Genomic DNA, 13,344 nt, shown 5'->3' with positions numbered 1-13,344 from the left:
GGGGTGTTGCTACAGACCAAGGAGCACAGAGGGGTGGGGACCAAGAGATGTTTAGACAGTTGAGTTTGGCAAGTGCAAGAAGAATGATTGTTATGGGAGATTTTAACTATAGCAGTATAAATTGGGGAGAGGAAGATGCATCTACCAATAAGGGAATGGAATTTCTAGAATTCTTGAGGGACAAATGTCTCAGGCAACATGTAATAGAGGGAAAAAGAGGTTCAAGAGTTTTGGATTTGCAAAACTCATAGCATCAGAAGAGTTGATAATAACTGAGATGACATCTCTCCCACCAGTTTGAGAGAGTGACCAAGTGGTTTTGACTTGGAAGATGAATAGACATGCAGGAGTATCAAAGAGACAGGAATGTATGTGTTTCATGGAGGGAGGAATTGGAAGGGCGGGATTTCATTAGTACTTGGGAAATTGTGAAGGAATATTTGTTAGCAGCAATAGTAAGCTATGTTCCACGAGTGAAACATAGTGGCTATGGAAGAGAGATAAGGAGACAGGTGAAGAGAAGATGCACGAAGAATATAAGACACAGGCCAGGAGAGTGACTAGTATGGTAAGGAAGGGAAAACTGGAATATGAGAAGAGATTGGCTCTAAGATCCAAAGAAAATCCTAGGGAATTTTTCAGCTATGTGGCCAGTAGGAGGAGAAATGACATTGTGGGATAAAAATGAGAATAGTGACTGATGCAGAGGACATAGTGGAATTGTTCAATGAACACTTTATTGGAGTATTTCATCCTGGAGGAGTAAATTTTAATACTAGAGGGCAGGTTTGAGGTTTCGAGGTACAGGAGGAGAGTGTGTTCTGAATACTGAGTACTTTGGATGTCAGTAAAGCTGTGGGACTGGATGGTATTTCACCACGGGTTTTGAGAGAATGTGCTGAAGAACTGACAGCTTTGTTGACTTGGCTCTTCAATAAATGTTTGGCTGCAGGAAAAGTACTCAAGGAATGGAAGGAAGGTAAGATAGTGCCTGGTGCATAAGGGCGGTTGTAGACTGGAAGTGTTTAATTATAAGCCAGTTTGTGTGTGTAATCAGTAGTTGTTAAGATCTTGGAGAAATTAGTGAGGGACCGTATACAGCATTGGGCAGATGAGGGTAATGTTATCTGTGAGAGTCAACGTGGATTTGTGAAGGGGGCGCTCTTGTTTTAGCATATTGCTAAAATATCCTTGTATAATAAAGTTACAAGAACAGTAAATGAGGGAAAGGCATATACTGCCATTTTAATGCTAAACTGATATGATAAGCTGATATTTAAGTTGCAGCACATGGGTCTGGATGTTAGGTTGGTCAACTGGATTCAGGATTGGCTGTCCAATAGGCATCAGAGAGTTGTGTATGGTGGGACAGTTTCAAGTAGGCAGAGGGTTACAGGTGGGGGGTCCCACAAGGCTCAATACTGGGACCTGTATTGTTTCACTGTCAGTGGATTGCAGGGGGATATTCAGTTGTTTGCGGATGATGCAAAGCTGGGAAAGGTTATTAGTAATAGTGCAGATGTGGTAGCCCTGCAAGAGGATTTGAATAAGCTAGACAGATGGGCAAATGAATGGGGGGTGTCGACTTAATGCAGCAAAATGTAAGGTCTTGAGGTTTGGGACACATCGATGGGACACTGCATACTCTATGGGAGGAGCTATACTGGAGGAAGTAGGGAAGACAAGAGATCTGGAGTTGATGATTGATAGAAACCTGAAATTTAGGAGACATATTGCAAAGGTGGTGAAGGTAACACAGAGGATTGCTGCAATAATGAGAAGGACACTGACCTGCAGAGATAAAAGAGTTGTCGTTCTGTTGTATAAGACTCTGATCAGACCACACTTGGACTATTGTTCTCAGATTTGGTCCCCAGGATTTGAAGGGGATAAATTAACTGTGAAAAAGGTACAAAGGCAGCTAACAAAGATGGTGGAGTACTGCTTATGATAAGTGACGACTTATGTCCTCTAAGAGTAGAGGCTTTGGAAGGCAGTGAACATAGAGGACATAAGTCGTCACTTATCATAAGCAGTACTCCACCACCATGCTTTCCCTTCCTATCCTGCCGAAAAATGCTGTGCCTAGCTACTTCTATTCCTGTTATTATATCCTCTTCTGTCAACCACGTCTCAGTGATCCCAATAATCTTTGGCCAGGCTGATGCTATCAGCGCCACCAATTCCTCTCCTTTATTCCGAATACTCCTGGCATTAGTATAAACAGAAAAATGCCACTGTTTCTATACCCAGCATTATCCCCTCTAGACTCCACTCGGCTCAGCGTTACCTGATGTCATCCCTCTTCTCCCAAGTATCCATTCCCACAAAAGGCCACCACTGCTACCATCCACCCTAGGACACACAGACTCATTCAGAACAGCAATCTCTCCAGATGCCTACATCCTTCCTCATTCAAATGCAAGCGTTCTATTGCATACAATTCCTCTCTGTCCTCAAATGCCCTCCAAGCATCCACATATTCCAATCCTCTCCTCTGACACTTTCTAGCTATTATGTTATTCAGTATTACTGCTCTTCTGCTCAGCTCATCACTATCATACCTAGGCAACATGCACACTATCTTTCCTCTCTGTGTCTTCTTTCATACAATCTCAAGCAAGAATCTCATACCTCTCACTGCCCAATTTACATTACCACTCAAGTCATTTGTTCCTACCATCACAATCATCTCATCCACCCTTTCATCCCTCTTAATTGCCATAGCCACACTTTCTATTGTTCCTCCAGGCAAACACTCCTCATGCATCCATCTTGAACACCACGGATCATTGAGTCCCCCATACATTACACCTCTTACCACCCTATTCCTCGATTGCTCACATGCATCCCTCACTCTCTCTCTCTCCTCTAACACTTTCTCTCTGTGCTCCCCTCCTTACCTGCCTTCCTGACATCACTCTATCTCTGGTTCCAGTGCTCCCTTGCATTCTGCTCATTCCCTCTCTCCTGTTTCCATTCTCTCCTCTTCTATCATTCCCATATCTCTCTCTCTCTCTCATTCCCTCTCTTCCATTTATCCTATTCTCTCCTATTCTATCATTCTCATATCTCTCTCTCTCTCATTCCCTCTCTTCCATTTATCCTATGCTCTCCTCTTCTATCATTCCCATATCTCTCATTCCCTCTCTTCCATTTATCCTATGCTCTCCTCTTCTACCATTCCCATAATTCTCTCTCTCTCTCATTCTCTCTCTTCTATTGTTCCTATTCTCTCCTCTTCTATCATTCCTATAACTCTCTCTCTCTCACTCCCACTCTGATTTGCCTTGCATTTGTCTCTTCCATTTGCCTAATCTCATCTTTCACACTTCTCATGTCATTCCCTAGATATTCCACCTGCTCTTTCAGCTCATCTATCTCCCTCTGCAAGTCAGCCACTCTTATTTGCCATTCATCCTCCCAATTGAGACCATCTCCTAAAACTTCACAATCATTTAACCTTTCCATACTCCCCACTCTCATTATTTCATTCATATTTCTCTCACCCTCTATCACATCACTCATCTCACTACGTGGAGAATCTCCCGTCTCTGACTCAACGAGGTCAGTTATAGTCATCTCTAACTCACCAAGTTCCTCCCATTGCCTGCATTTTGTGCATATACGTATTCCCTCTTCTCTCACCTGCCACATATACAACTGCCGGGACGCATACAATCCGCAAGTCCCGCATGCTACAAAATCCTGTATGATATCATGCAAAATGGAGTCCTTAAATGGGGAGGACTTGGAGATACGCGATTTGCAATTTTAACTGCCGTTGCCGCCATTATTCAAAATAGTGTCACAACTAAAAGCTAAATAAGTATAAGGGAGTATAACTATATAAGTAAAAGTACAAACAATTACAAACAAAACATTTAAGTATACTAAATATAAATAAAATAAAACTAAATAATGAAAACTTATGCTATCTTCGTCTTGTCTTCCACCATTATGTATCCGATTCCAACTCCGTCTTCTTGGTAACCAAAATACACAATATAGTGACAACAACTAACTTCAAAAACAACCACTTGTATTCCAGAAAAACAATGTAGCACTACAAAAATGTAGAAAAACAGACTATTCACCGATTAAAAAAGCACAGCTCAAATTCCCCGCCACGTTCTGAACTTTCCACCAATTTGTTTTCTCTCTCTCTCTCTCTCTCTACTGGTATTTTCTAGTGTTCTACATTGCCAATCACACAAGTTCTATGGTTCATTACTCATTATAGTGGTGTTTGATATAGTGAGCATCTACTAAAATAATTTTTTTTAAATTCAGGGCAGGAAAATTTTGAACGACTTTGACAGCTTCTTTAAAGCATCTTTATATTTAAATTTCAAGTGATCTAAAAGAGGTCCCTCTTCTAATGGATTTTTGGTTATTTGCAATAATGAGGCCTGCGAATCCCTATTTATTAAGCTTGAGAGTGCTGTAATCTTGCAATCTTCAGGCCAAAGGATGCTGACTGGCTGACCAATTTTGGTAGAGAAAGGGATATACAGTTATAACAGAACTTTACTGATTCGTAGGTGGATAGTTCTAGGAGAACTCTGATGGAGGAGAGAGAAAAAGAATCACAAGGAGACTAATGTTTACAAGAAACAGGAATAATGTTTTCCTGTTTATTTGCACAACAGGGTTTAAATTTCTTCTGAATTGTTTCTTCAAATGAAATAAGGGTGGTACTTCACAGTCCTTTTTTGTTGTTTTCTTCCCAAGCCATTACAGATAACCTTGCTGATGATCTTTCTCATAATCAACAGTGGTAAGAGAATATTCTAGATTTCAGGAGCAAATTAGGACAACTGATATTATTTTGATTGTCCCATATTTTCAAAGTGATAGTAATGACAGTTTTTAAGTAGACACCTGTGCATGGGTTTCTGGTTAATAAATACAAAAGGAAATGTAGTCAGATGGATCAGAAAGATCAACAGGGTTGTTCTTTTCTACAGAAAACGTGAAATGGTATGTATGTTTCTTTTCATTTTGTAAATAAAGAAACAATGTTAAACTCACTAAAATGTTATGTGCAACAACCATAACTAGATCTCTTTAACCCTTTAACTGCTGACTTTATATTCTATTGACATTGTCCCATGTGCTGAATTAATTTTGCAAAAAATTTATAAATAAAATCAATTAAAATTCTTACGAGTAAGAAGTCCGGACAGCATCATACATTCTTGATATACACTTGTTCACTCACAAAAATGGCAATAATCGTGTTTTATAAAATTTACATAATCTGCAAAGGGTGTCCACTTGAGGGCTTCATTTTTTCCACGCTCGAGTTAACTAGACTGTAGCAGTTAAAGGGTTAACCTCATATTATATAGTATGTTTCTGCCTAAAATTAGTATTAATGTCTTAAATAATGTTGATACTAATTGATGAAATATAGGAAATCACTGTTAACTAAACTTATCTTTAATGATTTAGATTTAAGTCATTCATATTATGGATCTTATGTTTTTATTTAATGTTTGTTGTTACTGTTTAAATATTCTATCAAATCTGATTACTTATAGCAGAAGAAATGAACGAATTGATATGCTATGCTCTTGTATACTTATTTTTCTCATTCTCATTTCTGTGAACGTTTTGATAATTAAGAAGAAAAGTGTAAATCACATTAATAACTAAATACAGTAAACAAATTAAATTTTAAAGAACAGCAGGCTTTCTTAAAATGATACATACTCTTACCTTTTATGAATTCTTTCTATACTTATAGTCTTTTACAGGCAAACTGCATCATGGAGGGAGGAATTGGAGGGACTGGATACCATTAGTGCTTGGGAAATTGTGAAGGAATATTTGTTAGCAGCAATAGTAAGCTGTATTCCACGAGTGCAGAAGAGGACACAATTTGGAGTAAAGTGGATGACAAACAATATTAAACAGGAATTGACTGCATGCGAAAAAGAGGCTATAGAAGAGATATAAAGAGACAGGTGAAGAGAAGATGCATGAAGAATATAAGACACAGGCCAGGAGAGTGACTAGTATGATAAGGAAGGCGAAACTGGAATATGAGAAGAGATTGGCCCTTAGATCCAAAGAAAATCCTAGGGACTTTTTTAGCTAATGTGGCCAGTAGGAGAAGAAATGACTGTGGAAGATTGACATTGTGGGATAAAAACGGGAATAGAGTGACTGATGCAGAGGACATAGTGGAATTGTTTAATGAACACTTTATTGGAGTATTTCATCCTGGAGGAGTAAATTTTAATACTAGAGGGATAGGGCAGGTTTAAGGTTTAGAAGTGCAGGAGGAGAGTGTGTTCCAGATGCTGAGTACTCTGAATGTCAGTAAAGCTGTGGGACTGGATGGTATTTCACCACAAGTTTTGAGAGAATGTGCTAAAGAACTGACAGCTCCTTTGACTTGGCTTTTCAATGAAAGTCTGGCTACAGGAAAAGTGACCATGGAATGGAAGGAAGGTAAGATAGTGCCATTGCATAGGGGTGGTAGCAGACTGGAAGTGTGTAATTACAGGCCAGTTTGTGTGTCATCAGTAGTTGTTAAGATCTTGGAGAAAGTAGTGAGGGACCATATACAGCATTGAGCAGATGAATATAATGTTATCTGTGAGAATCAACATGGATTTGTGAAGGGGCACTCTTCTTTTAGTAATATGCTAGCCTTTTATAATGAAGTTACAAGAGCAGCAGATGAGAGAAAAGCATATACCATTTTCTTGGATTTAGCAAAGGCGTTTGACAGGATGCCACAAGATAAGCTGATATTTAAGTTGCAGCACATGGGTCAGGATGTCAGGTTGCTCAATTGGATTCAGGCTTGGCTGTCCGATAGGTATCAGAGAGTTGTGTATGGTGGGGCAGTTTCAAGGAGGCACAGGGTTACAAGTGGGGTCCCACAGGGCTCAGTACTGAGACCTATACTGTTTAACCTTCATATCAATGACATTGTCAGTGGATTGCAAGGGGATAGTCAGTTGTTTGTGGATGATGTGAAGCTGGGAAGGATTATTAGTAATAGTGCAGATGTAGTAGCCCTGGAAGAGGATTTGAATAAGCTAGACAGATGGGAAAATGAGTGGGGGCTTCTGTTTAATGCAGCAAAATGTAAGGTCTTGAGGTTGGGGACACACTGATGGGATGCTGCATACTCTATTGGAGGAGCTATACTGGAGGAATTAGGGAAGACAAGAGAACAGGGGCTGATGATAGATAGAAACCTGAAATTTAGGGGACATGTTGCAAAAGTGGTGAAGGTAACACAGAGGGTTGCTGCAATAATGAGAAGGACACTGACCAGCAGAGATAAAAGAGTTCTCGTTCTGTTGTATAAGACTCTGATCAGACCACACTTAGACTATTGCTCACAGATCTGGTCCCAAGGATTTGAAGGGAATAAATTAACTGTGGAAAGGGTACAAAGACAGATAACAAAGATGGTTTCAGGACTGTGTAATGTTAGTTATGAGGATTGGCTGAGGGAATGTGGACTGCAGAGTTTGGTAAATAGAAGAAGGAGAGGTGATATGATTGAGACTTTTAAACTGTTGAGAGGTGGTTACAGGGTTGACACTGGGGAATTCTTTTGCTTGGTTAAACAGCGTGAAGGAGCGATGACAAGGGGCCATCCCTGGAAGTTAAGAAAGGAAACTGTGAGCAAGAGGGTGAGAAGTGGTTTCTTTGCATGGAGGGTGGTTGAACCACGGAATGATCGAGTGGTGAGAGTGAGAACGGTCAATGAGTTTAAGGAGTTGTATGATAGACTGTTTCCTAAGAGGGGACCTCCCAAGATGAGTCTTGATAGACTTTGTGTTTCCTAGGAAGGACCTGCCACGACGAGTCAAAAGACTCCATGGAGGCCTGAATAATAATAATAATAATGAAGTCAATACAAATTATGAAGGCGAAAGCATATCCATCATCCTAGAATTTAATGTTATGCCTTATAACTGTTCAAATTTAAGTTACTGTGTTTTTGCACACATCACATACTAGAGAGTCTGAGAAGACATTACAATCAGTCTCAAATGGAGGTAGCATGATTTTTATCTGACACTACTTATAAAAGCAAACCTAACATCAAAGCATACATCAAAACAAACATCGACCAAACTGAGTTAGAAAACATGTACTATGAAATCAGCAATGTGCTGACAGATCTACATATTAAAAATTACTTGTTATGAAAGTAGTTATTTTAACTTACACGAAAGTCTCTGTCCATCATAATAGCAAAGTAATATTCACGCCTAGAATAAAGTCTTTGTGAAACCATCACTTCTTGGCATATCTGTCCTTTTTCTCCTGTCTGTTTGGTTTTTAATTTATAACCAATCATCTGTTTAGAAATATCACTTGCTTCATCAGGCCTAAAAATGGATTCAAATGTATTTATTAATGCATATAACTATTTCATGTATATCACTAGCTTATACAAACTTCCATTTTCTAATGCTTACATCAGACTAAGGAGAACCTATCACGAGAATCCAAAATTTTGTATGTATTTCTGTGCATCTGTATCCACAAACTTATTGTTCAGTATGTTATAAATGCACGAGGAAAAGTTGTAAAATTTCAAGATAAATAATAAAAAAGTAATTTATAATTTGTTGTTTTAATAATACTTTAAAGGATAACAATCCCATGTGTACTGAGTGAAGCCTAGTTTTGTTTTAAGCATAATTAGTATAAAAATTAACTTACTGCCATTTAGAAGTTTATGTATGTAACTATGTGTGAACATGTGCGTGCATGTGTGTGTGTATATATATATGTGTGTGTATATTTTGAGGACAGATTGAGAGTGTGAAACTGTAAACACTGGTAAATGGGAGAAAGAGGGGATAATATAACAGTCTGAAAAGGTGTTACAACTAATGAGATTTTTCGTTATGTTGATGGGGGAGAAGAAATGGGGCATCTGTGGAAGTTAAGTTTGTGTGCTGCTAAGAAAGAGGTGAGAGAGCTACATTTTTTCCTCACAGAGCAGTGAGTGAGTGTGGATGAGTTTAAGAGAGGGTATGGCAGCTAGTGTTGGTGATATATGGTCTTTCTTGATGAGTTCTTGACTGTCTGGAAGTCTCAGAAAATAATAATATATACACACACATATATAAGCCTGTGTAGCTCAGCGGATGTGGCGTTTGCACACCGCCGCGATTGGCCGCACGAAGGAAGACTTGGTTTCGAGTCTAGTCGGCGACTAGAGGAAATTTTTCTAAGCCTTTTTTCGACCGGTTCCCGAGTTAGTCGATCTCTGGCACGGGCAAGCAGGTTTTTCCTCCCGGAAACTCGGGTTTTTCGTCCTGTAAACTCAAGAAAATCGACCGTAGAACCCACATTATTTCAGACATTAAATATATTGTGTTAGGGTTAGGGACCACGAGATGGCGGCACATTTGAGCCGTCTCTCTTCACTGCGTACCGCTTAATTAGTGATAGCCTTGGGCCATCTGTCTCTGATTGGGTACCAGTGGAGATTGAACTGCCCACTCAGTCTCCAAAAAGTTAGATAGGGCTAAATGGTCTCGCCTACTCCCGTATACGGGAATAAAAAGGCGTTAGCTGATAGCTGACACACACATATACACGTGAAAAAAGTGCTCATCTGTAGCAAGTAAGCCTTTTAAGTTGCCAAGTTAAAAAATCAGAAAGGCAGGTTCAGTTTAATCATTGGTTTTATTTATGCAATGCTGATATCTATGACATTTCATGTTTTTTATTATTATTATTTTTTTTACCTTAGTTATTGTGCCTTTGGGGAGATGCTGGTCACTACAAATGCTTGATTTGTCGATTTTCACTAATTTCATCACAATCAAATACAATCAATAAAGAGAACAGAATATGCATGCATTATTTTATGTCCTGAAGCACTCAGATGTACTACAAAGTAACCAGCTAATGGAGATATAATAACCTAAAACAGAATGCACATAGGTTAATAGTATAATTAGATTATTTTATATTCAATGATAGAATATGCAGAAATCTATTTAAAGAAGTATTACAGACTTATTTTTCTCAAAATATATACACAGTAATTTTTCTATATATAGATTCTAAAACTATAACCTAAACGTCTTTTAATTATATCTGAATTGTTCAATTGATAGATAAACCAGTTAGAGAACATACAATTTACAGACAAAAAAACACATCATAATCAACAGCTATATTGCTAATATACAGTTTAATTATGCTAATATACATATATAATTATGCTAATATACAGTTAGCATAATTAAAATTTATATAATAAACAGCAATATATTGGAAGAAGATAGATATGAGGTTGAAGATGTGGTTGCAGCAGCACAAGGTGGTGGAATGCATAAAGGTGAGGATGAGACAGGTAGGAATGGAAATCAGAGTCAGGATCAGGGAAATGGGAGTTGTCAGACTAAAGAGAGTGAGGTGTGGTATAGCAGCTAGAATAGAGAATGTTGGTGCTGGTAGAATGGTCTCAAGGACATGGGGAATGTTATGTTTGTAACAAATGTAAGGAGTATTCAAAACAAGAGAGCTGAGTTTGTTGCATTGATTCAGTCAGTATGCCCAAAGATAACTGGAATAAGTGAAACTTGGTTGTCTGAGGAGGAGGATGTGATGTCGGGAATAGAAATAGAAGGACAGAAATGTGAAAAGGGGGGGGGGACTGTTAATGATTGCAGACGAATTGTGTCCACAAAGTGTGCAAGTTGATAGTGTATGCACAGAATTTGAATCTGTGGTGTGAAGTTGAAATAAAAAGGTTAGTATATCTGATAGGATGCTGTTATAGGCCAGGGAATGCAGAGAATACTGACCGTAAAATGTTTAGGCAAATTAGTTGGGCATGTGAAAAGCATGTGATCTTGATGAGAGACTTTAATTACAAGAATATAGAATGGAAGGAGGAGATAGCATAAATTAATGTTGGTTGCGCCATTGTAATATTTTGGGTTATGTTATTATGTTAATTATTTTCTTCAATGTTGGCTGTTGCGCCTTTAGTATTATTTTTTACCTTTTTCAGTCGTTATCCTTCCTAAGTCTACTTTAACTTCAGACTCTCCGTTAAGTACTTTTTACCTTATTCTAATCTAATCCAATTAACTTAATCCCACTTACAATCCTTTATACTTTCTACAAGTGTTAGTGAGAAGGCCTATGGAATAGGTAACTCACAGTTAACTATCTCCCACACTATGTAATTCAGTGAAATTTATATTATTTTTAGACTGCAACATCCTGAATTAATTTTATAGCACAAGAAGATTAGTTATAACACTTATAGAATAGATCACTTTCTAAAACAATTACTTAACTAGTCAGTCGTGGCAATTTCTCTAATTTAAGCACACAGGTTCAGTTGTTTTTATGAGACAGTGCATTGGTCAAAGATCAGGCAAGAGTTTTAACCAAACAAAACATGTTTATTTTACCTTAAGAAACTATGCAATCTAATATACAATTGAACAATTTCTTTCTGATGCCTATTTAAACTAAAATCGTAACGTTAGAATCTAGATCTACTATTCACAATGCTTAAATAACTTGCTTTACAAAATCTGAGTGTTACAATTTACACTGTGGGCTAACATTCTTCCTAATATATACTAGTTAACTTTCAGCCTTAATTATCTCTTACAGCGACTATACAATTACTTTAACAAAGCTACGTTCAGTGGATATACAATTCTTAACCATTACCTCAGTGTTAATACAACAGAATCTACTCACAAATATGCAGAAACATATACAGTCCTACCAGCTTTGAAGATTTGTGGCGGTCCTGCTGACTGCTTTCCTCTGTCCTACATACCAACTTTCGCTGAACGGCTTTTGGCAGTCGTCCTGCTGTAGTCCTCTTCGGGAATTGTGGCATAGCTCACCGTCGGTTCTGGATCTACTGTAGGCACCATGTATCTGGTTGCACGTGGCATGTTCCATTACCGAAAATACATCTCCGAAGAATAATCTGCTTCTCCTGGTTTCCCCGTGCCTAGGAGTCACGTTCCGACAAAATCTGGGAAGTCCGAGCGAGCCAACGAACTGCAGCAAGATGAAAAAAACTCCCCAGGCACCCCCTAGAGGTTCTCAAGACCTGTTTTATACTATTCAGAAGTTCCTTGTTTTAGGGTCAGAGACCACCTCCAAATCTTGATATCACTGTTGTCTTGACCTACAGTTTTGGCAGCAAAATCTCCACATCTGAATGACCTTCAATACCTTTGTTAACTTTCAAGTCGCCCATATAATCTAGTCTAATCCTCTTAACTTGAGGCAGAAATACTTTTAACATTCTGTTACTCTTACAATTTTACATCAAAATTTAATATTAAATCAATGTAATGTACAATTTGAACTTTTGCAATATTTTATAATTTATGAACAATTCTGTTATTATTTTTATCGGTTACTTATACAAGTTTATAATCAGTATTTGTCTGTTAAATTACAATAATTTACAATTTTATTCTTTCCACATGATTTATGACCTCTGTAAAATCAGTGTTGGGAAATTTTACCAAAATTTCACCACATCGAATTTTACAATTGTGTATGGGAACAAGGAGAGTGAGTTTGTTGAATTTCTGAGAGATAAATATCTTAAGCAGCACGTGATTGAAGCAACTAGAGGCTTTAATGTTTGGGATTTGGTGATAACTTCACAAGATGTAGTTGTTAATGAGGTGTTGACACTGCTGCCAGTTCGTGAGAGTGATCATGAGGTGTTTGTTTGGGAAGTGATGAAACAAGAAAAGGTTATTGCAAATAGATAAGAACCTCTGTAGTCAGTTAGCATCAGTATATAAGCTGAGTGGAAATGATGTTGACAATGCATGGAAACTCACAAGACAGTATCTAATAAAAGCAATGTATAACTGCATACCAAGGGTTAAGCGAGTAAAGTAGGAATGAAATAGATGAACAGTGAAATCAAGCAAGCTGTGTTGGAAAAGAAAATGCTATGGAGAAGGTACAAAACAGCTGGTGGTGGTGATCAGATTCATGAAGAGCATAAAGTGCAGGCAGGCTAGAAAAGTGATGAGCATGGTAAAGAAAGAAAAGGTGCAGTATGGGAGATTAACTCAAAGGAATTTTTCTGTTATATGGCAAGCAAGAGAAAGAATAATTATGGTAGGGTGACACCAGTGGATAGTCATGCTAGCAGAATAACAATTGCAAAGGATATAGCAGAATTATTAAACAAGCACTTTATCAGCATATATCATACTAGTGTAAATGATGTGGTGCAATATACAGAAGGGAGGCCAGTATTATGAGAATTGCAAGGTGTTGCATTTTGGAGTGCAGAAATATAAGACTGTGTACTATATCAATGGTGCCATACTG

General features: G+C 38.1%; 1 protein-coding gene across 1 annotated transcript in view; it reads right to left on the bottom strand.

Annotated features, from left to right (window-relative positions):
* LOC150094826 (succinate--CoA ligase [ADP-forming] subunit beta, mitochondrial-like) overlaps positions 1-13,344 on the bottom strand; it is a 169,085-nt gene that overhangs the window by 104,388 nt on the left and 51,353 nt on the right. Inside the window, exon 4 of the mRNA XM_090411583.1 lies at positions 8,207-8,369. Coding sequence (XP_090267709.1) covers positions 8,207-8,369 — 163 coding nt within the window. The remainder of the gene's footprint in view (positions 1-8,206; positions 8,370-13,344) is intronic.

Source organism: Typopeltis vanoorti, chromosome 21 (genome assembly GCF_054136105.1).
Source record: "Typopeltis vanoorti isolate ZY-2024b chromosome 21, IOZ_Tvanoo_1.0, whole genome shotgun sequence".
NCBI lineage: Eukaryota > Metazoa > Arthropoda > Arachnida > Uropygi > Thelyphonidae > Typopeltis > Typopeltis vanoorti.
The sequence above is the reverse complement of the archived record's forward strand: the minus strand, read 5'-3'. Positions and strand labels throughout refer to the sequence as shown.